Below are 26,465 nucleotides of genomic sequence, written 5' to 3' on the forward strand. Positions count from 1 at the left end.
TTTAATTAATACAGGAGAAAAATAAATGAGTGAATAAAATAGGGAATAAATAAGAAAATTATTGGATACATGAATAAATAGGGGAATTATTAAATGAAGGAATATAAACGAATTAATTAATAAAAGAATGCATAAGTGATTTAATTTTGGATTGAATAAGTAAATGAAATGGGCCATTTCACTTTGTCCCGTCCAATTTGCCCCGCATGCACTTATTGCAGAAAGCTATTAAAATGCAAATAAGCTAAAGATTAAGTAAATAAATACTGCACCAAATATTAGTAGATCTCAAATTAGCGTTAAAAGTGTTAATAACAAGAACTTTATCCCAAAAAAAAAAGAGTTACAACAAAATATAGCAATATTAGTATCAATTATCTAAATTTGCTTGTTTTATCATATTTCTGCAGTTTCAGAGATAACTTGTTCTTGACTGGAATAGACTACATGTGATACTACATAGTTAAAATATTACCAGATAGGTGGTGCTAAAAGCAGAGTAAATATTTCAACCATTTCACTTTGCTCCACATTCCCCTAATATATAAAAATTGGGGGAAAGGACGTAGCACACACGGAATCAGGGGCCGAATTGAACTCCTAATTTTTCCGAATGATAAAAACGGGTATGCACACAAAAATACATCAAATGAAAAGGGACATTCGGGCATCTGAAAACTGCAATTATGTCCCCAAATTTGCCAAATCGTCAGACAAAATTTGAGGCATTAGGACATTTTCGGGAAGTCGCAGTGACCTACTGTGATTTTTCATCCCCCTGCATGGAACCGAAACAACATCTTGGAAGAAGATAAAATGTAACGCAGCTATTTCAAAAACCGCCTCGCAAAACAAATACACTTTCATATTCGGTATATATTCTCTCCTAGTAATTTTTTCCTCTTCTCTTGAGCAGCCACTCTCCGTCAATCACAGTTACAATGAAAGTAGAATTTCAAGTCTTCGCAAAAGCTCCTCCCTCCTTCAATCGGCGTGTTTATTCTTAGAAGGTGATTTAAAGAACCTTAAAAATTGTCACTTGTTCCATTTATCTCGGAGCATCTCGTCACCTGGTGAGTTTCTCATTTTCCGTTTCTTGAGCAGTTAAATGTATGGCTTTGTTTTTCGAGTTTTAATGTAGCTCTATTAGTTCAATAACTAAGAAATAATTTATTTTTAAATTATGAAATATGTTTTAATTAATATAATTACGATACTAGCCGAAAATTATTTTGAAATATTTTGAATATAGTTAGTTGATGTTTACATTGTTATATATTTTCGTCGATATTTCAAAAGCTGTCTCTTACTTTAAATGGAATTAAATATAAGAGGAAAGGACCGAAACATATATTAGTTGCATAACAATGTGCCGCTGATGTGCATGAAAATAAAATTTCATTAAAAAAAAAAAAAAAAAACAACAACAACAACAAAAAAAAAAAAAAATCTAGCATTCGTTTGAATTTTACCGTCTTGAATTCAAATTATGTTTTTCGCAATCATGAATTGAGATAGGACCCTACTCATTGAGTTTCGTGTTCCTACAAATAAAATGGAATAGAAATGGCCAAGAAAATTTACACCCTTCATATTGTGACTGGTGATTTTCAAAAATAGGTAATGCGAGACATATCAATAAAAATATTGGTGATTAGGATGTGGTAGTATAGATACATATTTTGTGGCCGATATTCACCAGTACACTTCCCATAAAAATTATTTACAGCGCATAATGTTATGTATTTTTATTTCATATCAATCTTAGATGTTGGGAATTAGCAGTCTGAAAATTTTGTATTTAGATGAGGTTTTACTCGTTAACTTCACCTATATAGGTGCTTTTCCCTGAAAAAACTAAATTTTTTACTAAAAAAAAAAAGAAAAAAAAAGAAACCTTTTTAATGTAAAGTTCGCTTTAGTTAAGCCCTGAAAAAGTACGAATATAATGAACTCGCAGACAATTTGTAACTACCACGACAAAAATCTCGCTCTCTAAATAAATAGTAAAAGTAACCGTTGTCAAGGCGGTCTGAAAAATCAGAGCAACATCAACTTTCGTCAAGTAAAGGTAATAGCAATTCATAATTGCTCAAAAACTCATTCTCGATTTAGCTTTTTTCTTCAATATCAATTTTAATAACAATTTTCACTGCCAATAACGCGCAAGTGCCTGACGCTAAAGTGCTTCTTCGCTTCAATTGATACCGAATGTTAGGTGTTTTTTCTGGTATTAGCTTGATTTTCACGTAAATTTCTTACTTTGTATCCAAAACATTTTGTACGCTTTTTATTCTCCTACCAAACGATTAGATTTTTTTTTCTTTCTTTCTTTTTTATATTCTTTTATTTATTTACTTATTATTATTATTATTATTATTTTTTACGTAAGAGGAACTTAAATTTTTATTCTAACTTTGCAAGTCGATTATCACGTCTGTATTAGGGTTGTTTCCTTCGGTCAAAAGTACAACTTTTAGTCACTGATATTGATCGAATAAGCAAAAAAGAAGAAGAAGAAGAAAAAAAAAAAAACATGGAGCGAGAAAAAATTTTGATTTTTTCTCAACGATTAATTTTTAATTATTTTTTTAAATGGACGATTTTGAAAATAAGGCGTGGTCTTTATGACGTTACAAGTGATGTACTTTGGCGCATCTCAACTGACGCACTGAATGTTTACAGTCTGCTTGCAATCTACCGCGTTTCCAGCTTTTGATAATTCAGTAGCGAATGAAATATTGCTTTCTACGCTTGCTAATTGCTATCAACCATATCGCTGCCAGTACACGTGAGTAATTGGAACCTAAGGCCTACGGCTAAGAGGTGGGGTGCGTGCGGAGAAAAGTACACGTGAGTAAAGAAGCGAATTAAATATTCCACTTTGCGCTAATGGCATCAGTGAATGGCATTTCATCACTTGTGATGTCATTTGCAGAAGCGTAAACAATAGAATTGCACCGTTTAAAATAATTGTTTAAAAATATTTAATTTTGTCAAATTATATAAAAAATGGTTACATCCTATGTTTTTAAGCATGCCCTTTCAGAAAAAAAAAATACTTTTAAAATTTCGGAAAACAACCCCATCAACACCTAAAGATTTAACAAAAATATAGGTTTAGTGAAACGAACAAAACCTTTGTTCTACTAAGTAACAGCAAGGTGATCAACGTTGTAATGTCAAATGACTTCCCTTCCAAAAGCTGACTTTTCTGCATTGAAAAGGGTATTCATTGAGACCCCGAAACGCGTCTGCAAGTTATTTCGAAATTAGTCCATTTATAACGTCGTTTTTCTTATTGTTAGCGATGTTGTTTCGTTTGCTGCAAGCCATTTTGAGTCTTTTTCCTGTATTCATAGTTTCGTGTTTAAAGGGAAAAGAGAAATATTTTTCGACAGTGGTATTTTACTTCTTTCACTTCTTTTCACTTTATTCTTAATTAATTTTTTATAACTGATTCCGATTTTGTGTTGTATTTTCGGTCATTTTGGCGCATGTGCACTTTTTACATAATGTGATTTCAATAAAGTCATAAAATTTGGTACATCATTCGTCAGGAATCATTTATGATGGTTTTTAATTCGATTTTCCTCTTCTTTTTTCATTTTGAAGAAGAATTTTCCCGGAAATATTTTAGATGAAAGTTTGAATTCCTTAAATATTAAATTACATTTTTTCACAATTAATGAAATACAATTTTAAATGTGTAAACGTACATTTTTGAACAAAAGTAACTAAAAAATATATTCGTGTTCTAGCTCCAAGAAGAATGTTTTCACGTCGAAAGATGTTGAAACGCAAAGAAAAAGGGTGGGACACTAAACACAGCCCTGTTTATTCTTTTTCTACAAGTTATAATAGTAGTTTAACATCAGAAAAAAGAGATTAATCTAGGGTGAAAAATTAAAAAGTATATGCAGTAATGTAGTGAGTTAAATAGCTATTTCACTAATACAATCTAAAATTGGCTGCAATGCAAAAAAAAAAAAAAAAAAAATGGAACGAATAATCCTAAAATTTTTCACTGGTTAAAGAAAAAAAACCCATCTATATTCAAGTATAATAGATGGTGCATTTTTTTGTAAATAGGAGGAGTTCTGGAGGAAAGGAATTTGATTGTTATGTAGAACTAAGGTACTCCAAAACACAGCAGAAGAAGCCAAATATAATAATAATAATTATAAGAAAAAATTAATAAAATAATAATAATAATAATAATAATAATCATTATTATTATTATTATTATGATAGTAATAATAACAACAATATCAATACAATAAAATAAATAGTAATAGTAATAATGATGCTGCTGATGATGATGATGAGACTAATAATGATGATGATTGTAATGATAATAACAGCGATAGTAATTATCATAGTAATAATAATAATAATAATAATAATAATAATAATAATAATAATAATAATAATAATAATAATTGAAAACAATAAAATCACTTGTGAGCTTCTGAATAAAATAAAAAATAAGAGAAGAAAGACATGTTATTTTTCCGCTTTCAATTTATATCAGCTTTGTTTTGCTTGAGATCTATCCTAATCGAAAGAAATTTCGTCATTGGCGTGTGTGAATTTTTGAAAATATTTACAACAGTTTAAATACATGCATTAGAGCTGGACGGATCGTGCAAAACATTTCCCTCTTTCTCACTGCATTTATTTCTTATGGGATATTGTTTTCAACACGATAATATGTTTTTACATCATTAAAATCAATCGCGCCAAGTAATGGGAAATCATTACTGTAGAATTCTTTGAACTGACTCGTGGCTTAACACGATAAGGTGTTCAATTCTAGGTATTTTCTGGGAGTTGAATCTAATAGGAGGATATATCGCACCCTGGTAAAAAAAGTGAAACAACTCAAAAGAACAACAGCATTGGAGAAAATCAAGGTTTTACACAGTAGTAATTTTAAGCAATTAAGTCTCAAATACTACAACAATACGCACAAAAAATTATAATATGATGTTTACTGGTTAGTTTTTGTTGTCTAAATTAACTTACTACTTAATTAACTTAAAGTTCGAAAATTATTCCTCTAAGTTATGAAATTTATGTGTCATTATTATTTATATTGTTTTTACTCCACCACGCAACAGTTATGTAAGCTAACTTTGTGCGAGTTTTGTGGAAAAAAAAAAGAGCGTAATTTTATATTTTAAATTAATATTTAGTTTGTTTTCTCTACATTTTGAATTGTGTCACTTTCATTGCTGGGGTGCGATATGATATTCGACTGAAATACCTGATCATTGATCAGCTTTCGTGATAGAGTATACAGTGTACTACAGATATATCAAGAGTAGGCTTTATTGCCGATTAACTAATGTCTATAACAAGAAATAAATATGAGACACTAACTGTAATAACAACGGGCTCGTTCGTAACGTCTAAATTATTAGTAACTCCTCGTTATATCGCGCCTTTTACGTAATAGTTAACGCTCTTTATAACGACCCCCTTTTACTGCGACCCTTCCGTTATAGAGACCGATGCAGGAAGTCCCGTTCCCTATTCCATGGAACAAATAAATGGTGAAAACCGCAGACATTACGAATTATATTTTTTGGAAAAAGAAAGTGCAACGCTTCTATAATATCTATGCAATAGGAGAAAATAAACTCGGAAAAAATTTTAAATTAAAAAAAACTATAATATCTGTCTAATTATAAAATGACTGATTTTCAATTTATATCGTCGTTAAACGTATTATTTTTAAGTTGTATGTGTAATATATGGACAGTATTTCAGCATAAAATTGAAAACGAGAAAGAAAAAAGCAAAATATTTTTTTAAATGTAACTATGTTTTTTGTTTCTTAATTATCTTTTGAACAGAAGCATAATTTTGAAAAACTATTCCTGCATTAAAAAAAAAGACTAAATAAAATGCAATACGTTATAAAGACCTCTCATTATAGTGACCGATTTCGTTTGGACGACAGGATTCGTTATAACGAGCATCGACTGTAAAACTTCGTTCTAATTTTGAGATCACTTAAGTTATAAATATCTTGTAACATTCCTCAAAATTCTACACATTTCATTTTTAGCCAATACATACAACAGAAATACAGTTAATTTTTCTGAATTCGCTGCATTTTCAGTTATAATTGTTTGAATTCTTGTTTTACTAAACATCACAGGAATAATTTTAATTGTTTTTTTTTTTTTTTTTTTTTTTTTTTGCATTATTAAAAAAAAAAAAAAAAAAATTGGTAAGAAAATTTTCTTTTGAAGCTTTTATTCAAAATGCGTCTTAATACAAGAATAAACTATATGTTGTAAAAAAGCAATCGAAAACTTTTACTGTGGAATAAGTAAAATGACACAACGTATATAAAGTACAAATAAAAGCATTTAAAGAGAGTTAAAAAACTCAGTAAACAGCCATTTTGGGGTTATCAAAACAGCCCCGGGAAACAGATGTTTGCTGAGTTTTTTTAAGCTCTTTTAAATGCTTTTATTTGTACTTTATACACGTTGTGTCATTTTACTTAAACTATATCTTATAACTATAATGTTAGTTTAATCATCATTTTTAACAGCCCCGGTTATATCGTACCTTTTTATTATCTCTCGACAGGCGCCATATAGCGAGGGGATATACATTATCATTATGCCCTCCCCCAGCTTTGTCCCCCCTCCCCCCCCCCCCCGACACCAGATTCATCCATTCTCTCTCTCAATCCGTTGTCCGTTCAGCTTTTGTGAGTGGTCTGGTCATTTCCCGGTCAGGGCAGTGGAGAAACTTAACAAACCGTGCTATAAACGTATTTTTATGCAAGTATATCCGGAAAAAAACACTTTTTCCCTTTTTCGTGAGCAATACTAAATTGGTTTGGCCCTGAAAACGACCGTTTGGTAGATGACTTCAACGGCATTATAAAAGAACGATTTGACCATAAAGCAAATTAATTTTGATTAATGTTTATACTGCAACCCGTGTAAAATATGTCATGTACATGAGGCCCGATAAAAGAAAGGGAAAAAAAATGTTGAGTACGGAAATTTTGGTTGTTCGCAATGCGTTTTATTTCATGAATGAGTATCACTCTTCAACTGGAAAATCGTCCGTCAAGATATGACGGATAAAAATTGCATCTACATTTGAGCGAAGCAATTGCCTGTTTGGTGATATTTTGATGGTTGAAATTTTAACCCTAACTCCAGTGGATTAACCCTAAACTCCAGTAGATAGCGTTCATAGCTGACCACTTTTTCGTTCCTTCATTCCCTTGAAATGACAGTCTTACCAGTAAAAAAGTTAAGTTATCGGATCCAGTTGTACCTTGTCACAATAAAGCCCTTCCCTGCATGTTAAACACTACCAAAACTTATTATCAAATTATCATGCCGATGCGCGAATTACATTGTTGACGACGTCAGGAGCGTTACTCGATCATTAGCTATTTTGTGTATGAGGGTAGGAAAATTGGCCATGGAGCAAATTTCGCGGTTTGTCAGGGAACATGAAATTAAAGTGTAATAGGAGAATTTAGTGCTGATGATTTTTTTTTCAAGTAAATATTTGAAGTCAAGCTTGTTGAAAAGCAATTTACAGATATGAGTAAAATGGGGAAACAACTTAAATAAAGCACCACTTATCAAGAAATTGCAGCAATAAAACATAAATTGTCAAGAAAAATTCAGTATAAAGTAATAATTGTCAAAAAAAAATCTGTAATAAAAACAAGTTGTTAAGAAAATTCTCTATTTGTTTACGCTGTCTTTTAATTTTTTCTTTACAGTTTAAGTTTACTGTAAAGTTTAAGTGTTAATTTTTTCCTTACAGTTTACTTTTAATTTTTTCTTTTTAGTTTAAGCATGGTTTAGTTAAGGTAAATAAGGCAAAAAGAATAGAGAGCAGGAGACACTGAATGCTTACTATTAATTTAACATAAATAAGAGTTCCAAAGTTTTAATGAGATTAAGATTAAGTGACCATGATTTTTCAATCAAAAAGTTTCTTACAAAACTCAAATAAAGATAACCATATAAAATAAATATACAGGTATTACAGTGAAATGTCTAAAAATGCATCTTATGTGTCAAACAACATAATTATTTCAGATAATTATAACAAAAACACTTTTAACATTTTGACAGAATTTAAAAAACGTTTAAAAAAGCGGAAATTTCCTTAACTTCTATGGATTTGTGACAACGGAAGGAATTATATCAATATTTTCAATGTTAATTTAGTGCCACCAATAGCAACTTCTCCGCACTATTCGTGCGTATCGAAAACAGAAAAATATTGATTTAAAACTACTTTTGCTAAAAACATCGAAAAACAGCATTTTGGCTAAAATTCAACCCAATTGCTGCAGATCAAGAAATTGTCAGAAAAAATTCAAATTTGTTTGTGAACTTCGCTCTACCAATGGCCCCTTTTCCGCACTATTCATCATCGAAAAAAAAAGTTTTTTTCGACCCACCCTAGTACACAGGGCTGGTTCTCACTTTTCGGCGCAAGTCAGCACGTTTTGCCATCATTCAAATCATTTGAAACTTTTTTTTTACAATCCGAAAGGGGAAAATATAAGAGGACCTGCGGCTTGAAAAATCTACTTTTTTTTAGGGGGACACCCTAATGCAGGTGCCAATCGGAAAGGGAGCTCAAATTTGTAAACTTTATTAAATAAATGTGCTTCCGTGTTTAATGAAAACAAAATTAAGGAATCTAAAAGTTATGATGTAGGAATCACAACAAGATTAATTTTACAGGTCAATAGTTTAAGAACGTTGTTCAACATTTAACTGGGAATTAAAAAAAAAGAGTAAATACTCTGTTGTTTAACTACATCATAGTAGTTTAACATATATGTACCCAAATATATGCATATCATTTTCGTAATTTAATTTTGTAATGCTTTAACTTCCTTATCGTGAGCAACATAATACATAAGAGAGTCCTCCATGGAATGTCTGCTCCGGGCGCCATGTTTCCGTGATTGAACACTGCAAGTGTTACAGTTATGAATCGACTTGGGTAAAAAAACTATATTTCATGAAATAAAGAAAATAAAAGAATTTCGACAAATGGGTCATTGACTTTATATGTCTTACTGAAATTTTCTCTTTATATGAGCATCAGGGTTCTGCGATCACGGTCACGACCTTAGAGCAAGAATTAGTAACCTTTTATCTCTTCTCAAAAGTCTCGACCCACGGTTTAAGAAAAGCTGCATAAAATGGTATTAAAAAGAATCGATGAAAACTAGTAGTAATATCAAATTTTCAAATAAATGTGGCATGTACGACGTTTTGAGCAAAAATTAAAATTTAACGATTGCAGAAGAGTTGCAAATTGAGTTTTCAAAAGGGAAATTCTCCTTAAACTCCAATGAGTAATTTATTTATTTAAGTATTTTCAAATAGAAATAATAAAGGACGAAGAAAATAAAAATATGCCGAGTAATCGTAGTGGATTTTTAGTTTGAATTGTGCCCAACAAAGTCTCTTGCACACCTGCTACGCAATTCAACAGAAGAGCATACAATTATGTCCCTGAAGTCGTCAAATAGGTAGCGTATATGACATTGCAAAACAGGACCCTAAGGCAACATCATGATGCAGTATTTTCTTTTCGTCTTCATTCTTTGTTTCAAGGACTCTCTTCGCCCTAATTCTTTTCGCGAAGAATAAGTTTCAGTGTTTTACTTATTGTTTAAATTGTTTAATGGCAGGGTCATTTTAAAGACCATTTTTCAAGGTCACAGACTTTTCCTCTTTAATACGAGATTTAGTACATTCACTTACTTTTGGTGTTTAAATATTTTAATGTTTTACGGAAGCATCGTTTCATGATGAATATTTCGTTTATCCTTAATCAAAAAATGATATTTAATAACGGTTTTTAAGGCAAAAGCAATACGTTAAATACGAAATCGAAAGGAAGGAAAAAGATAGTTTCTTTCTTGTCACACAGGCCAAGACACTTCATTAATAATATGACCTTCAAATGAATTTTGAGGAAGTAACTGCAACTAATCATTATCTTTATTTAAATTTGGTATTAGTTGTTACATCACTGCACTATAACGAAATTTGAAAGCCGTGAAGCATCTTAATGAATCAGGGGCGGATACAGACAGCCATTTGGGGAGGGGGGTCATGCTGAAGAATGCCTTCCCCCATGAAGGAACCAACGAACCAACGAAGAACATGCGAAAAATTTCTGAGACTGCTTGGTTGTCTATAAAAAGCACCAAATCGGTCAGGAATAATTTACTTTCAAAAATAATCAATTAATTGAAGAATACAACTGAAACCGTTTACTATTTGTTCAAAAAGTGTTTGAACACAATGTGGATGGTTACTATCGTCAACGGTTTAGAGGGGTCATGACCCCCCATAACCCCTTGTATCTGCCACTGTAATGGATCCTACTTATATGAAAATATTAAATTTTCTTGCATGGAGTTCAAGGGAGAGCTTTATTAGTTTTCCGACAGCGACAGACCAATACAGCTCTTACATTTCTTCCTTGTTCATTATTTATTTTTAATGATTTTGCGTCGAGTAAATTATATATTTGGCTCACGAAAAATATTTTTTTCTTCAGAGAGGCGCCAAATGAGGCCAAGCAGAACAATAAGGTCAGCTTCCCATTTTTCTACGTAGGATAGCAAAAATTGATCGTGATCGTCATCAGAAAGCCTAACTGATAATAAAGCACTATAAACAAGCAGTTTGCTATCAATAGCCAGTATTTATAACAAAAAAAAATCTAGTTAAAATTACTTGATCGAATTTTACAGTGCATTTGGCTTTTTGTGGTTGACTGTAGTTTACCAACATAAAAAAAAAGTTTTTGTGCTTCTAGAAATCCAAATGATGAATTCGAAAAGAAAAATGTCGCTGTGAACTGTCACTTTCTCCGGTGATTTGAAATCCCTAGAAAAGTAGATTGTAGCCCAAGAAGGTCATTGGCTATATTAGGGTTCCGATATCCTTATTAAGTTAAAATACTGAAGGATCGGGAGGAGGATGTGATTCTGAGCTGCATATGCAGCACAGGATCACAAGTTGTGCTCAACTTCAGCCTCACGATTGGTCTTTCTCCTTTCCATTAAAAGAAATATAGAATTTTCGATAATGTTTTTTTGTTTATCAAATGTAGTTTGTTGTTTCATATTGACAGTAAAGATATTTTTCATTTTTTTAGTTTGACAGAATTTTTTGGCATTTTTCAGAGTTGGCCTTATTGGAGATTCGTGTTCCTAATAAGGCCAAATACCCTTTCATTGTTAAAACTGCTGGAAAACATGATTGAAACTTGAATTTTCATATGGTATTATTTTTCTTTCTTTGTTTCTTTTTTTTTCTCTCTCTCTCTCTTTGTGTCATGTGATGAGAGTGCAAAATTCGGAGCCAATTGAATCATAAATGTGCGACATATTTGGTTATGAACCCATAGGATGGCTTTACTTGGCGCGTAACTTAGCGACACATTTTCAATACTTTTTTTAACTGTCTAAAGGAAGAAAATTTGAATTGGGTTGTTGCATATATTGGCATACAACGAAAGAAAAACTTCTGAAGTATTTGTGTACTTATCAAAAATTAAGAAAGAATAGTTATTAAAAATATTTAAAAGGAATTATTAACCTGGCCCAAAGTTGGCTATTGCATGAGAAAATTGAAGGCGAGAGAAAATTGTTGAAAAATAAATTATTTAATAAAAATAAGAGCTCAAAAAAAAAAAAAAAAAAAATGAAAAAAACTCGCTTTTATAGCAATGTGAATAATAGCTAAAAGGTAAAACATGATCTTTGGATGTAAAGTGTTATAAAATAATTAATCAAAAAATTAACTTTAATGTAAAAAAAGAAAACGTGGGGTGTTGGGTGTTGTCTCTTTGGTGTCTCCCCAGTTTCACCGACACAAAATCCCCCCCCCCCCCGTTTTTAAGTTTCAGTCGTACCTTTTGATATATTAAGGGGGGGGGATTTGAAATGTCAGTGAAACGGGGGGAGGGGGTAAATCGTCTATTTACATATTTGAAATTGTCTAATCCAGCTAATCAATCTCAGTCACGAATGTGTAACATAATCCTCCGATAATAATTAGCGGAGATATCAATTAAAAATTATTAATTATGACTCTTAGATTTCAAAATAAAATCCATATTTTTCGAAGGCTTTCCTCCATTCAAATTATTATTCAGTGCTTCAACTCAACTTTCCGGATGAACGCTTTTATTAAAATTTACAGCGTGAAGAAAATCATTGAAAAGAAACATCTGTTGCAATTTTTTTTCTCGAATATAAAGAAATAAAATTAGGTTTTCGACGTGTATAGTGATGACCACGTGACCACGTGATAGGTGTTTATTAATGCAGTATGTTGCATTAATAAACACCCGGGCAACGCCGGGTAGTAGACTATTTTATGTAAAAAGCGGATTGTTATTGTGCATAAATATTTCCGATATAGTCTATCAGATGTAATTCAGTTTAACGTGAGTAAAGATTATAGTTGATAATGCATATATTTTCCCCTTTTGTGCTGACTGAAAATGTACTCATAACTTGTATCATTGATAACGATTATTAACGTTGATGAGGTGTTTTGGCAAAAATATGTTTTACTGGTGTTTTGCAAACCTTGCTTTACGCGCATTTATTTATTCCTTAACGCGTTAGAAACTAGTGTCAGTGTACTATAAAAGCATCAACTGGACTGCTCTTACATTTTTTAGGTAGCCCGTGCAACGCCGGGCACGCAGCTAGTATTACTTTAACCAAGGCTTCATTAGATGCGCTATCAAGTGAAGGCTTGCTTTAACAATTTGAGATAAAATTTAATAAAAGCGTTGTCCAACAATCACCGTGGTCAATAATGAATTTTCAATTGATTGCTCAACTACATTTTAATTTAAAATTAGTTAAAAACAGTTCTAGTGCACGTTTTAATTATATAGAAACATTGGAGCAAATATTGTGTGACACAGAAAAATTAGGGGTTTTTTTTCTTCTTGTTTTACAATACTATAAAAGGAGCATTTTTTCGCCTTCATATTAGTAGATTTATGAAAAATTGCTGCTTGAAATAAGAATAAACAAATAATTAATAGTTAATTAATTAATTTGAATGTAGATTATTGAACTGTCATCAGGTCGGAGGTCACATACCATATTTCAAAGGAATCCGATCACAAGAAGTAGGTGCAATTTGAGCTACCGGATTTCATTTCTGACACAGATAGATAGATACTTGCATACATATAGATGAAGCTAATAAAAGCGTGTTAAAAAAAAGTATAATGGAACATTAAATCAGAAATATATGATTTAAAGTTGGAATTTGGGAGAGGGGGGCTTTTTCTCTGAGTCTTTGACAGTTGACTCACATGCCTCTGTCTTAGCGAAGCCCTGCAAATCGTAGCATATGCATGCTAGCATTTAGCAAAAATGTATTTACTTTCTAGAAAATACGAATCACAGTTTAACCTTAGCTTCGGCAGGTGTGTTGAAATCAACGGTCGAAAGGTTCACAAGCCTTGATAGAGATTATTGCTAACGATATACAATCTCAATGAAGCCTAAGTGACTTTCTCTGGTCAACCATCCTTCAATGTCGGTTGAACCCTCTGGGAAGAAGCAAACTGGACTCAACGCGTGCTGGTGAAATTGGTGCAAAAAAGGATTGGACCTTGGAAAGATCTAGTCTGACTTCTATTGAACTCCGTGAAGGTAAAGGTTACACTTTTCGCTGGAGTAGAATACCAATTCAGTAGATTTGCAAAGATTGTAGAGAGTAGAAATTTTAGTTATTATTTCGTTGTATGAAGCAGTAGGTTTTTTGAGAGTTAGATCGTGCTCAATGCAAGCTGTAGTTTGGATGTTTCGTATTTAATTACAGTAAGTAATTGCATTTTTTAATTGTTATTTATAACAGTTGTATTTTTTATATATGAGCGTATTGTAGTTTGGAAGTTACTACTTTAATGGTAATTCTCGTAGTTAATTTGCTTCTCCTAACATTTTACCCTTCATAATTACCTAGTTTAATTTATTTTTCAAATAAAGAAGAACAATTCAAATAAAAAAAATACAAATTTTAATGAGTACTAGCTGCGTGCCCGGCGTTGCACGGGCTACTTAAAAAATGAAAGAGATGTCCAATTGATGTTTTTGTATTACTCTGACATTAGTTTCTAAAGCGCTAAGGAGTAAATAAATATGCGTAATGCAAGGTTTGCAAAACACCAGTAGAGCATATTTTTGGCAAAAATCTCTTTAAAGTTAATCATAGTTATTAATAATGCAAGTTATGAGTATTTTCAGTTAGCACAAAAGATGAAAATATATGCATTATCAATTATAATCTGTGCTCACTTAAAACTGAATGAAATCTGATAGACTATATACCTGAAACATTTGTATGTACAATTAAGACCAGCTTTTTACATAAAATGACTCATACTTTTTGGTTGCTTACGTGAAACTAAAGCACCAAGGCTTTATAAATACCAATCAGCATTAATTTAATACCAAGTCATCAGATTCGAATTAAGCTTTAGTTAAAATCCTTAAAAACAATATTTTTGTTCAACTCTGTTTCACTTAAAGAAATCCAAACAATCTTAATTTAACATGTTCTTTTAACGATACAAACTGTATTTCAAAAATAGAAACAGGAAGGAAAAAGAGAGTTATTACAATTCGAAAACTCACCCATGTGACGGGAAAAGGTCCAACAAAATAAACATAATTAGTCACATCTCCTAAATGTACCAAAATATGAAGCCGGCGAATAATAAACTTACACTACAATCAATAAAGATAGCTAAAGAAACAACTTTCCTATGCTGAAAAAAGTTAAGAACGTTGAATGTAAAAATTAAAAAAAAAAGACAGACGATAAAATAAAGGCTATGTCCGAATAGTGCAACCAATTTTAAACTAATTTAAAATAAAAATTCTAGATGGAAACGTTGTTTTAAGATTTGGACAGCAGCCAAAAAAATCTCTTTTAAAAGAATGATTAGAATTTTACTTGCTCACCCATATGCAAAATGGCAACAGGAAAGAAATAAAAATTCCTGAATAACGTTATGTTAATTAACGTTTTAATTAATATCTCTGCTAATTAAAGCCGCACAGTTACGAAATTGGTCCTATTGTTTTCTTTGGAAAATTTCGAATTGATCGGTATCTCATTTGACTCTCGATTCGCAGCGGTTCTCGAGAAGATAGATCTTCAGACAGACAGACAGACAGACGCGAACAGGTTTTAATATTATAGTGGATGGATAATCCCAAATATCGCGTCGTTGAACCACAAAAGATTACATTTGAGTCGAGAACAGATTTTATGCAGAGAAGTACGATGATACAGGTTTTGAAAAATAAGTAATTATAAAGACATATTTTACAAGGTTAATAGAATCTCTCCTCCAAACGCAAAACAGACATTACTTTCACTTAGCCATTAAAAATTTCTGCTTAAACATGAAACACGCGTCTGAGAGTTTTATTGCAAATCTGTGCTTGTAACGAGATTTTTAGTGCTTGATGATTGCTACTACTACTATCTAGATGGGAACGCTTCTGAAATTTTTAAAACTTTTTTTTTTTTTTTTTGAAAGAGCATGCTTAAAAGCATATGATCTGACCATTTTTTAAATAATTTGACAAAGTTTAATATTTAAAAAAAAATATTTTTATCAGTGCACTCTCATTTTTTACGTTTCTGCACATGACAATACAAGTGATGAAATGCCATTCACTGATGCTATTAGCGCAGAGCGCAATATTTAATTCGCTTCTGAATTATCATGACCTCGTAACGCGGTAGAGAGCAAGCGTAAACATTCAGCGCGTTAGTTCAGTAGCGCCAAAGTACATCCCTTTGACGTAATAAAGATCCCGCCTCGTTTGAAAAGTCTGACATTTTAAAAAATTAACTAAAAATTGAAGGTTTTGAAAATAAAATATTTTCTAAGCTCCATGTTATTTTTTTGCTCATTCTATCAAATTCAGTGACTAAAAGTAGTACTTTTGACTGATGGAAACAACCCCATTATTAGCAATTATGAGACCACAAACTTTGTTTTGGAGATATATTTTTTTACTCACTGGTTTGAACGCCGGGGTCACTATATGTATTGTGGTTCTCCCGTTAGCTAAAAGGGAAATAGAGAGAGAGAAGGAGAAAAAATAGTGATATGAAAAAGGCTGAGAAACGTATCGTAATGTATTGCTTGTAAGCACATGATTATGGTAGTGGTTGAAAATTTTTGACTTACTTTCCTTTTAATGTATTATTAGACTTTTTAAAATCTAGATACATAAAATTCCTTATGTGACTGCAAAAATAAAAAAAACTTTTAATGTTTTCGATTGACCAATTTTACACTCTACATTTCATTTTTTGCACTTAGTTCTTCAAAAATTTTCGTGGGGGTAGCACCAAAACTACGCAACCAACCAACAAACACAGTAATATGTATTATCAAAATATGAGCGGACGGTTCAAAATAGAGAAATTGAGGTTCAAAAGTACCCTAAAGTCAGTTGCCTGTAATTAACTTAGAAACACTCCAATTTGTGCGTGTTTATCTATCTCTTTTTTTCGCTAGTTGCTATAAACATGTGCGATAGAAATCCATACATGCAAGACAACAGCAATCTAATAATACTTTCACTATACAGATGAAAAGACATTGATGAAATACATTATACAGATGAAATACATTGACAGGGGTGCCCACAGGGGGGGATTATGGCGCAAGTTGCGCCATCAAAATTTTTGGGGGGGATTTTTTTCCAGAAGTTTTGATTTTCTTTAGAACATGAAATTTTTGGTTTTTGGAAGGAAAAAATATTTAATCTTATTCTACAAGAAATACATGCATAAGTAATACTTTTTTCACGTACTTTTACCAAAATTTAATACCCGTGTCTCTTTTCAATAAAGGGAACGTCAGAGACGGGATGGAGTTTGTGCCCGTTTCAAAGCTTGATCAGACGATTTGCTTCCTATTTAATTTATTATAAATCTTCTGAAGTAGAACAATTATGCATGATGAATATGTGTGACAGTGATGAGAGGGAGAGAAAGATCAAAAATGACTAAAATAAAAAGTTTTCTCCTCTCCTTAGTTTATTGTTTGTAATAATTCTGACCACTATGCACTTGTCTTTCATTGATTCATTTGCACCTTGACAATCGTTAAGAACTAGTTTTGAAGTTTGCGAAAAACATATTTTTAATCCCTCTAATCGACAATTACTAGAGTTTTTTCATAAACTAGCTTAAGTTTGTGTAGACTTTTTCATTTCAATTTACTATCATCTTCTCTACCATTTTTAAATGGGCTGGTTCAATTCTTCAATTGATGATTTTTATTAAAACTTTCAATGATGTTGGTTTTCGCCGATGGAAGCATAGAAGGTATCTGATATGCATAGAAGAATATTTGAATCGTTAAAATTCTCGAGTTCTGATTTTCCATGTGTGCTGAATAGCTGAATCCATTTTTAAGGATTTACGAAGGATATCTGCCACATCTGTGTGCTATCCATCCTTTTTGACTATGTAACTTCAATTTTGGAAAACTTTCAGGAGAACGCCCTTCACTGTAACGCCCGAATAACACCATCTTTATCATCAAGAGTCATCTAAATCTGCGTTTCTAGAACTGCAATTTTGAAAAATTTATAAGAAAGAACCCCTGATTCCCCCCTCTCTTCTTAACATAATCTAAGAGAATCCTTAAATTGCGTTTTGGAGTATATATTTCGAAAAACTGCCGGTTGAATGGCACTGAAACTCACCTTCGACTAACATTATCAAAATCAGGGCCAAAGCCAAGGGGGGGGGGGGTGCTACCCCCCCCCCCAGTTTTTAATAAGGGGAGCCGCCAATTTCCTTTTAGAGATGTAACAAACGAAGAAAAAGGAAAAACTCTTCGTTGTTTTAAAAAATAAAATAGTAAATACAAATGAACAACTGAAATAATAGTGACAAAAAGCATTTTTGTAGTAAAATTTAAATGGAAAAAGTAATGTTAAAATACCATTTAGGAACATCCATGATTCTCTTTTAATCAGATTGTCAAAGTAAGGGCCGCGGAAATGTGAGTTTCAAACATTTTTAACGCAAAAAATAGTATTCAGTGCACTATTCACTAGGCCACAGAGTGGGTATGTCTGCTTAAGCGGAAACTATGGACCTGGCTCAAACTCAAGTGTTGTGCATGAGTAAAATTAGCATAATAGGAGGGAGAACCGGCGAAAAAACTAACATGGTGCACGGCTTTTCTCTCGGCTGCCCTGGTTATACAAAACCATGCTTCATGGTTCTTCAGTTTAAAAAAAAAATAGATAAATAAATAGGATGGCTTCATAGGGGCCGCCGAAACATTCCCCATATGTATTTTTTTTTTGATGAAAAATATTGTTCTGAAAATCGTTGCTTAGTGGAGAAAAATGCCTGGGTCGCAGAAATATATTTGAAACAGAGAGAGAGGGGAAAAAAAAACAGTTTAATGCTAAGAGAGATTAAAAATATTGTGATGAATGATCACACCAGGAGTTCTAAATGTTTGAACGTAAAAATCGTGGGTAATTCAAAGCTTAATCAAGAGATGCTGGAGGAACATTTAAAATAAAATGAAGTGGAATAAATAAGACCTAAGGTATCGCACAAAATTACCACATCCGTTCAAAATGTTAAAAGTTCTTTTTCTGGGGGCGCAGACGCTTGTGTTTCAAGAAAACAAAAATATTAGGCTGGAAATTGACAATTTTACGATGGAAAATCCAAGCAAATAATCGTGTTTGGCAAACTAAAATAGGAAGAAAGCATTACCACACTATGTTTACCAATAATTAAAACTTAAAATGAAGACAGGGAAGTAGCCAAACTGAGGTGGACAACTCCAATTCTTTCTTTTTACGTCCCAAAAGCTGGTCAGGAATTGAGTTTTTAAAACATAGGCCTTGAAAAAATTTCGGGAAAACATTCTAAAACCCATTGCCTTCTCAATTAATCAATCATCATCATTCACGGCCGAAAAAATTTCGTGTTTTGGACTTTAATCTAAAAAAAAAAAAAAAAACTCCCTGAGGTCTTTCGAACCAGAACTCCTCCTAATATTACTAAAGATCCTCAAAAATTTTATTGTCAAGGCTTCAGAAAAATTTTCGAGGGAGATCTCCCAAACTCCCCACTCCTCTAACAGTATTTAAAATCGCCTACGATTGCGTTAATTGAATTTCCATTTTGAAAATTTTTCAGGGGAGGACTTCGAATCTCTCCACCCATTAATATTAGCTTATCAAAAATCTTCTAAACCAGCGTTTTCTACAGATTGGAAATTTTAAGAGAGAATGCTCCCCCCCCCTCTCTCTCTTTCGCCAACATCACCGAAAAACGTCTTAAATCTCGTTTTCAGTGCTTCAATTTCGAAACATTTCTGTGCGTGAGCCCCTTCAATACTCCCCCCCCCCAATCCTCCTTCAGTGAAGTAAGTGAAGTAAGTTCGGTAAAGCTTAAATTACGTTTTGGGAGCTTTAGTTTCAAGAAACTGGCGGTGCACTTCATTTTAACAAAAAAGTCAACAACCACATTTTAAAGCTTTCATTTTCAAAAACTTTTGGAGGGATGCCGTTCGAATCTCTATTCTCCTTAATATCACTATAAATCGTCTAAAACTGCATTTTTCGAACTGCAATTTTCAAATTTTTCCCGGGGGAGAGCCCCGGACCCCCCTTTACCTGTCGCAATCAGAAATAATTCACAATTACGTGCTTGCAGTTTGAAGAAGTTTGAAAATTTATCAGGGGATGACTTCGAGTCTCTTCCTCCTGTAACATCACCATAGATCGTCTAAATCCGAGTTTTTCAACTAAAAACCTTGAAAAATTGCCGGGGGAGAACCCCCGGACCGCCTCTCATAATCAAATATAACGTACGATTGTGTTTTGGGAACCAAAATTTCTGTAAAAATTATTGGATATATTGGACCTCCTCTCTACTTACTTCCTCCCCAACTTAAAATATATTCTAAAGCTGCGTTTTTATATCTTCAATTTCGAAAAAATTCCAGGAGGTAGCACTTCGACACCCCCTATTTCTGATTGAATATTCTCCTTACAATTAAATTTATATTGCTTGTATTAAGGTCCAGTAAAATGACTATCCCTGCTAAACCAGAAGCTAAATCTCTCTCTCTCTGCATATTGGAACATGCGTTTTAAACAATTAAGGGGCGGCCAAATGTGTACCCCCCCCCCTCCCAGTTTTTTGACCTAGTGACGGCCCTGATCAAGATCTATCAAAACTGCGTTTTTACGTAAAGCTACAGGTTCGAAAATTTAAGTGGAGCGCCACTTTCGTCAACATTATTAAAGATCGTCTTAAATTTCAATTTAGGGCTTCAATTTCGAGAAAATTCCGGGAGAGCTTCCAAAAACTCTTTTTCTTAACATCACAAAGGTCGGCTACAATTGTAATATTAGAGGATCAATTTCAGAAAACTGCCTGTCCCCTAACCATAGATAGCCTAAAATATGGTTTTAAAGACTTTTATCACGAAAATTTTCCGGGGGCGAGCCCCCGAATCTCTTTTTTCCCTAACATTACCACAGATAGTCAAAAACTGCGTCTTTGAAAACTTATCGGAGGAGAGCCCCCGAACCTGCCTTTCTCCCACAACGGTAGACTATTTACAATTGCGTTTTTGAAGTTTCAATATTGAAAAATTACCGGAAAGAGGCCATCAAACCTTTTATCCCCCAAACATCACCAGAGATCGTCTAAAACTGGTTTTAAAAATACATTTTCTAAAATATTTCGGGGGAGACCCCCCCCCCGTACTTTCTAGCTAACTGACTATTATATTTCTGTTTCAAGGTTCATATTGCATACATCTAGTAATCACTCCATCCCTAAACAGAAAGTTGAATCCATTCTCCCTGTAATTATTCATACCTTTGAAAAAAAAAAGGTGCAGTAAAACTCAGAGGTCTCCAAAACTTGTTTACTCAAGGTCCACGTTGCAAATTTTGCGAAAGCGAGGCGGAACAATCCAACAATATTTAAGTTCAAATGGTATTTGTTAGCGCTCCCCCCCCCCCCCCGGAATTCGACTGGAAATTAGATATTTTCAAAATTTTTGCTTAACCCGATTCGAAAGCGAGAAAAATTTTGGGGGGGAATTTGCGCCATTGAGCTTGGGGGGATGGGCACCCCTGTACATTGATGCAAGTTATGTTTTACACGTCTTATTCATCCAACGTTTCAATTGTTACACTGCAAGATTTTAATGCTTGAGTATACTTTTGAAACAAGGAGCATGAAGAAAAACATAATTTTTTAAAGATGAATCTTCTCACTGTGTACATTTTAGCGCTTTTTTCTTTTATTTATTTTTTTCATTTATTAATATTTTATGCTAACACTTAAAATATCTCATATTTTTTTTCAAATTCCGAATCAAAAAATCAAAAGGAACACTTACTTATAAACGAGGAATAGCAGATAGATTTTTACTTTATGAAGAAGTTTGGTGTTTAATTTAAGAAAAAGTGTTGACTCTTCAGAAAAACTTATTGTTTAAAACAGAACACTTACGATTTCTCGTTTATTTTTGAAAAAGCGAAGGAATGCTAGTTTTGAAACTTTGAAATGTTTCAAGTTTTATGTTCCACGTACAATGAAAGTTTATTCTGGAACTGTTTTTGACACATATATTTGAAATGTATGAAGAAAATATTTCAATAACATAAACTTGCTTTAAAAGATCACTAATGAAAAAAGTGCTTTTTTTTTAGCTTTTCCAGAAATTATACGTTTTTTGTCCAAGCGCGAGAGGCTTTTAATTTTGAACCAGGATTCAACTTGTGTGTAATGCTTAAATTGGTTCATTAGTAAATAATATTAGTTCATAATGAGTACATTTAAGTGTGCTAACAGCAGGTTTTTATGGTTGATATAAATATGGTTAGAGCTTATAATGAAGGAGAAACATTACATGACTTCTTATAATACTGAAATATGTTTTTTATTTTCACACTGCTTTTAATCAATGTCAATGCTAACAATCTTGGTAGGTTTGGTAAAACAGAAACCCCGATGCTTCGGAGATGATTCCACTTTTGGAATTTATTGTATCAGCCATTTGGGTAACTTTGATACTTCTTATTGCATGGTACTTCCTGCTCACTGACTGCGACCTTATTCTTGCATTTGCTGAAAAATTTGGACGGCCAATATGTAAGTATTTATTTCTACTCAAAATATTTTTTTTCTCTCTTTCATCCATCCTTTTTACTTCTTTTTACGAAAAAGGAAGTATTGTATTCGCGAAAAAAATTTCACTCAAAAATCAGCCTTAATTTCCATTTTTCTCACGCCGGAATGAATGCTGAGTTTTTTTTTTTCCGACTCGATTACACGTGGATATATGCCTAGGAACGTACAGACACCCGAAATATCCCTTTTGACGACCCCCGAGTTAATTACAACGAATTTTCTAGTGACGTCCGTATGTACGTATGTATGTGCGTATGTGTGTATGTATTTCGCATAACTCAAAAACGGTATGTCCTAGAAAGTTGAAATTTGGTACGTTGACTCCTAGTGGGATCTAGTTGTGCACCTTCTCTTTTCGTTGCATTCGGATGTTCCTAGGGGGTCTTTTGTCCCTTTTTCGGGGGAAATCATTGTTAATTTCGATGTAAACTCAAGTTATATTATAATTTGTCGGACACTTGGCGATATATCGCCAGTCTTTTGGTCGCCAAGTTTTGTCACCAACTTGGCGACAAATTTGGCGATTTTTTTTTCTTTTTAAATTTGGTTTCAATTTGTCCACTGATTGTGATATTTAGAGAGTAAACAATTGAATCACATTAAAATTGCCAATAATGGGGAAATGATATTAAATTGGAGTAAAAGGAAGTCATGTGATGCAGACATCAGCTCGTTTGTCCTCCTTGTTACGTTATAATAAAGAGATTTTGGACTCAAGAGTTCTTTTATATCGAGAACAAGATCCTTGGATACATTGTTACTGACTTACATTTTCACTACCTTATTCAGCTGTTAGCTCGGAAACAGTTGTACTGATAGTTGTTTTGAAAGTTCGCATTTTCTCACATAATGGAAATGAAATATTTCTATAAACTGTCTATACATACTTATTTAAGTTAAGATACGTTGTCTTCATAAAATATTTTGGTTTATTTCACAACTATGAAGTTAGTCTACGATTGCCATGAATGCCCTTGTTTGAATATTTAATTTTATTATGCAGTTATAATCCCTGTAGCCAAATTTTTAACAGTTTTCTGCCATTGACTTGATTGAAAATGATCTGCAGAACTTAACAGTTCCAGTTCTTAAAGAACACCTAACGAAATTCCAAGATATTTAGAGTGTAATGAACAGAAAAGATGCTTAAGCTAAGTCCTCAAAACGTTCTGAAGAAAGATTGAAGCGTTTCTCCCTGAAAAGATCTTAATCCACTCCCGATGTACTTTCAAGTCATTCAGAGAAACCTGCAACTGTTCTGTTGCAAAAATATTGGATCTACGACTTATGTAGCAATTTTTAAGCACAGTGTGCTTTAGGAAATTTAATGTGTTGCTAAAAACGTTTATTTAATGATGTGGACAGTTTAAATATATTAATGCTCTATTACTGTTGTTGCAATTATATCATTCAGAGTGTTGACACGATGGAATACGTAGTACAGCTTGGCTCTGATGAATTGGTATCCACTGAATGATGGATTACGATTCCAATTGTTGAAATGGGAGTTTTGATAGCTGATTTACTTTGTTAACAACGTACTGCAAAAACTATAAAATTTGTGCCAATGCAAGCTTTCTCCCTCTTTTCCCACTTAAACTTTATTGATCCATTGCTATGATTTTTTTTACCCACATTAATTCATTAATTAATTAATTTATTTGTAATATGTAGGATTTAGTTCTTTATTCAAATGCAAATGGTTAGGAGTTGTGCCATGGAGAGATGGCGGATGAACTGAAGCAAAAAGAGCACTTCATTTTCTAATAGGTAGGGTTAACAAGAACATGCAAGCAGTAAAGTTTTTACTGTTCGTTCGTTCTCGTTGATCCTACCTACTACAAAATGAAGTGTTCTGTTTCCCCCTCCAGTTCATCCACCATCTCTCCGTGGCACAACTATAATCATGTTTCACTTTCATTAGCACAAAACAATGCTGTGTAAGTAATGTTCCTCAATTTTCCGTCAGCTGCTTTTTCCGGGAAAGTGGTATGGATCACCGGTGCTTCAACGGGTTTAGGGGAGGCGATGGCATATCAACTGGCAGAAGTTGGTGCCAAACTTGTTTTGACAGCTAGAAGCGAAAATCTTTTGCAAAAAGTAAAGGACGAATGTATAGGTAAGTTTTCGCTTTTATAACTTCAATAGTTCAATACTTTTTATATTTTCAGTTAATCTGCATCGAGTGTATTAATGAATCACATCATTTTATATCGATTGTTTTTAATGGAATATCCGCTACATATATTTTGATGACAATTTATTACTACAGCGACTAATAAGCTTGGCTTGTTTTTTTTATTTTTTTTTTTTCAGAAATAAAGTCATCAACTTAGCCGAATATAACTAAAATGGTATCTCTGTGCAGTAATTTCTCTTCATTTCATTTAAAAAATGCATTTTCGGTTAAAATGGATTTAAAAGAGTAGTTTGTACAAACGATTGGCTTGAATAGTGTGAAAATGTTATGTACTTGTGATCATCAGGATTTAAATTAATACGAATGAAGTTTCGTTCAGATTGTGGAACTCCTGATAGTTACAACATTTTTTTTTTCTCACATTCAGTTTCCGTGCAGAAAGAAAATGTTTACTACTTATGGGTATAACATTGCAATGCATTACTTAATTCCTGGTCAACTTCCACACATTTATAACTTTCGCAATAAAACTGTAAAGAAATTCAAGTTAAATTTGGTATTTTTTGACTTAATTCTTTTTTCGCTTCAAACTTTCATAAACCGGAACACCCTGTACATATTTATCTACAAATGTTTAAAAACACAAAGTTAATTTAATGTTTTTTGTTTCAGAAAGGTCTAAAGGAAAATTATTGAAAAAGGATATACTTGTATTACCTTTCGATCTAGCTCAATTCGAATGTCATGAAAAGAATGTAAAAAGTGTGATCGATCATTTTGGAAGAGTAAGTATTTATTTTTTTATGTATTTTTTCTTATGAAGATGGGAGTCCAGTAATATTTGATAAATGTATGTAATCATTTGTGCAAAAAAAAAAAAAAAAAAAAAAAAAAAAAAAAACTAACTTCCATTGGAACAGGATCCCATTTTTTTGTCACAAGAACCAAAGAAGTAAGTCAAAAATTTAACTTTTAGCGATTATAATTTACTTATTTTGACCAAATTCTGGAACATCTTTTGTCCTGGTAATTAGCATTACTATTATTTAGTAATGTAATTGCATTTATAATTATATCATACAACTCCATATTTTTAGATTAAATAACAGAATTATTAAAAAAAAATACTAAGCACTTTTCATGTCCTCAAAAGGACACAATAACTTTTCTGGGTCAGAAAGGACATTTTAAGAATTCCTATAGTTTTCGAAAATTCCAAGAAAATGACACCACAAACGAAGAAAAGTGCGGCTTAAGTCATGAAGAGAATTTCTTATCATTATCTAGCTTTCAATCATAACTTAGAGTGTTGAAACATGCATATTTTTTCTTATTGGGAAAGTTTGGTTTGAAATGACAAGACCCGTACTTTTCTTCGTTTGTGGTGTCATTTTCTTGGAATTTTTGAAAACTACAGGAATTCTTAAATGGTCCTTTCTGACCCAGAAAAGTTATTTTGTCCTTTTGAGGGCATTATGAAAAGTGCTTAGTATTAAAAAAAAAATCTGTCATTTTATTCTTTTTAGTGTAAACGTATTTTAGAAATAGAATAGTTTTACCATCACGAAACTTCACCTTATTTTTTTCATATAAATGCTCGTTATTAAAAGGGAAAAAACCTATATACGTGTCTAAAACTTTAAGCAGTTGGCACTAAAATTGAATCCTTGTTCCTTCCTAGGATTTATGCTTGCTAATTTCATGCTTGCTTCAGAGAAGCCTTGATTCAAAATTTTCATTATGATTGCTATCAACATTGCTGTTGCAAGGCAACAAAATTTGTAACAATGGGTTTTATATTTAAGAGCCACTGTCTGTAAGAATCAGGCAGTTTATGGCATTTGTGATTGTTAACATTTTTAATTTTTCTTATTTTCACATATGTTGTTCCTTATCATGAATGTAATGTTTGTGCAAAATATGAGATTTGTCTGCCTTACCGTTTTTGGGAAATTAAATTTTCAAATTTAGGGGGGCGTAGCACATTTTTGCGTGTTTTTCAAATTTGCAGATTTTAAAGTTCTTTT

At 32.5% G+C, this 26,465-nt stretch overlaps 1 protein-coding gene across 1 annotated transcript in view; it reads left to right on the forward strand.

Annotated features, from left to right (window-relative positions):
• The first annotated feature begins 937 nt into the window (after nt 1-937).
• The window catches only part of LOC129217391 (dehydrogenase/reductase SDR family member 7-like), a 50,695-nt gene continuing 25,167 nt past the window's right edge, over nt 938-26,465 (forward strand). Inside the window, exons 1-4 of the mRNA XM_054851688.1 lie at nt 938-1,073; nt 22,097-22,259; nt 24,268-24,417; nt 25,111-25,223. Of these exons, the coding sequence (XP_054707663.1) occupies nt 22,130-22,259; nt 24,268-24,417; nt 25,111-25,223 (393 nt within the window). The 5' untranslated portion in view covers nt 938-1,073; nt 22,097-22,129. The remainder of the gene's footprint in view (nt 1,074-22,096; nt 22,260-24,267; nt 24,418-25,110; nt 25,224-26,465) is intronic.

This window comes from Uloborus diversus, chromosome 2 (assembly GCF_026930045.1).
Source record: "Uloborus diversus isolate 005 chromosome 2, Udiv.v.3.1, whole genome shotgun sequence".
Taxonomy (NCBI): Eukaryota; Metazoa; Arthropoda; class Arachnida; order Araneae; family Uloboridae; genus Uloborus; species Uloborus diversus.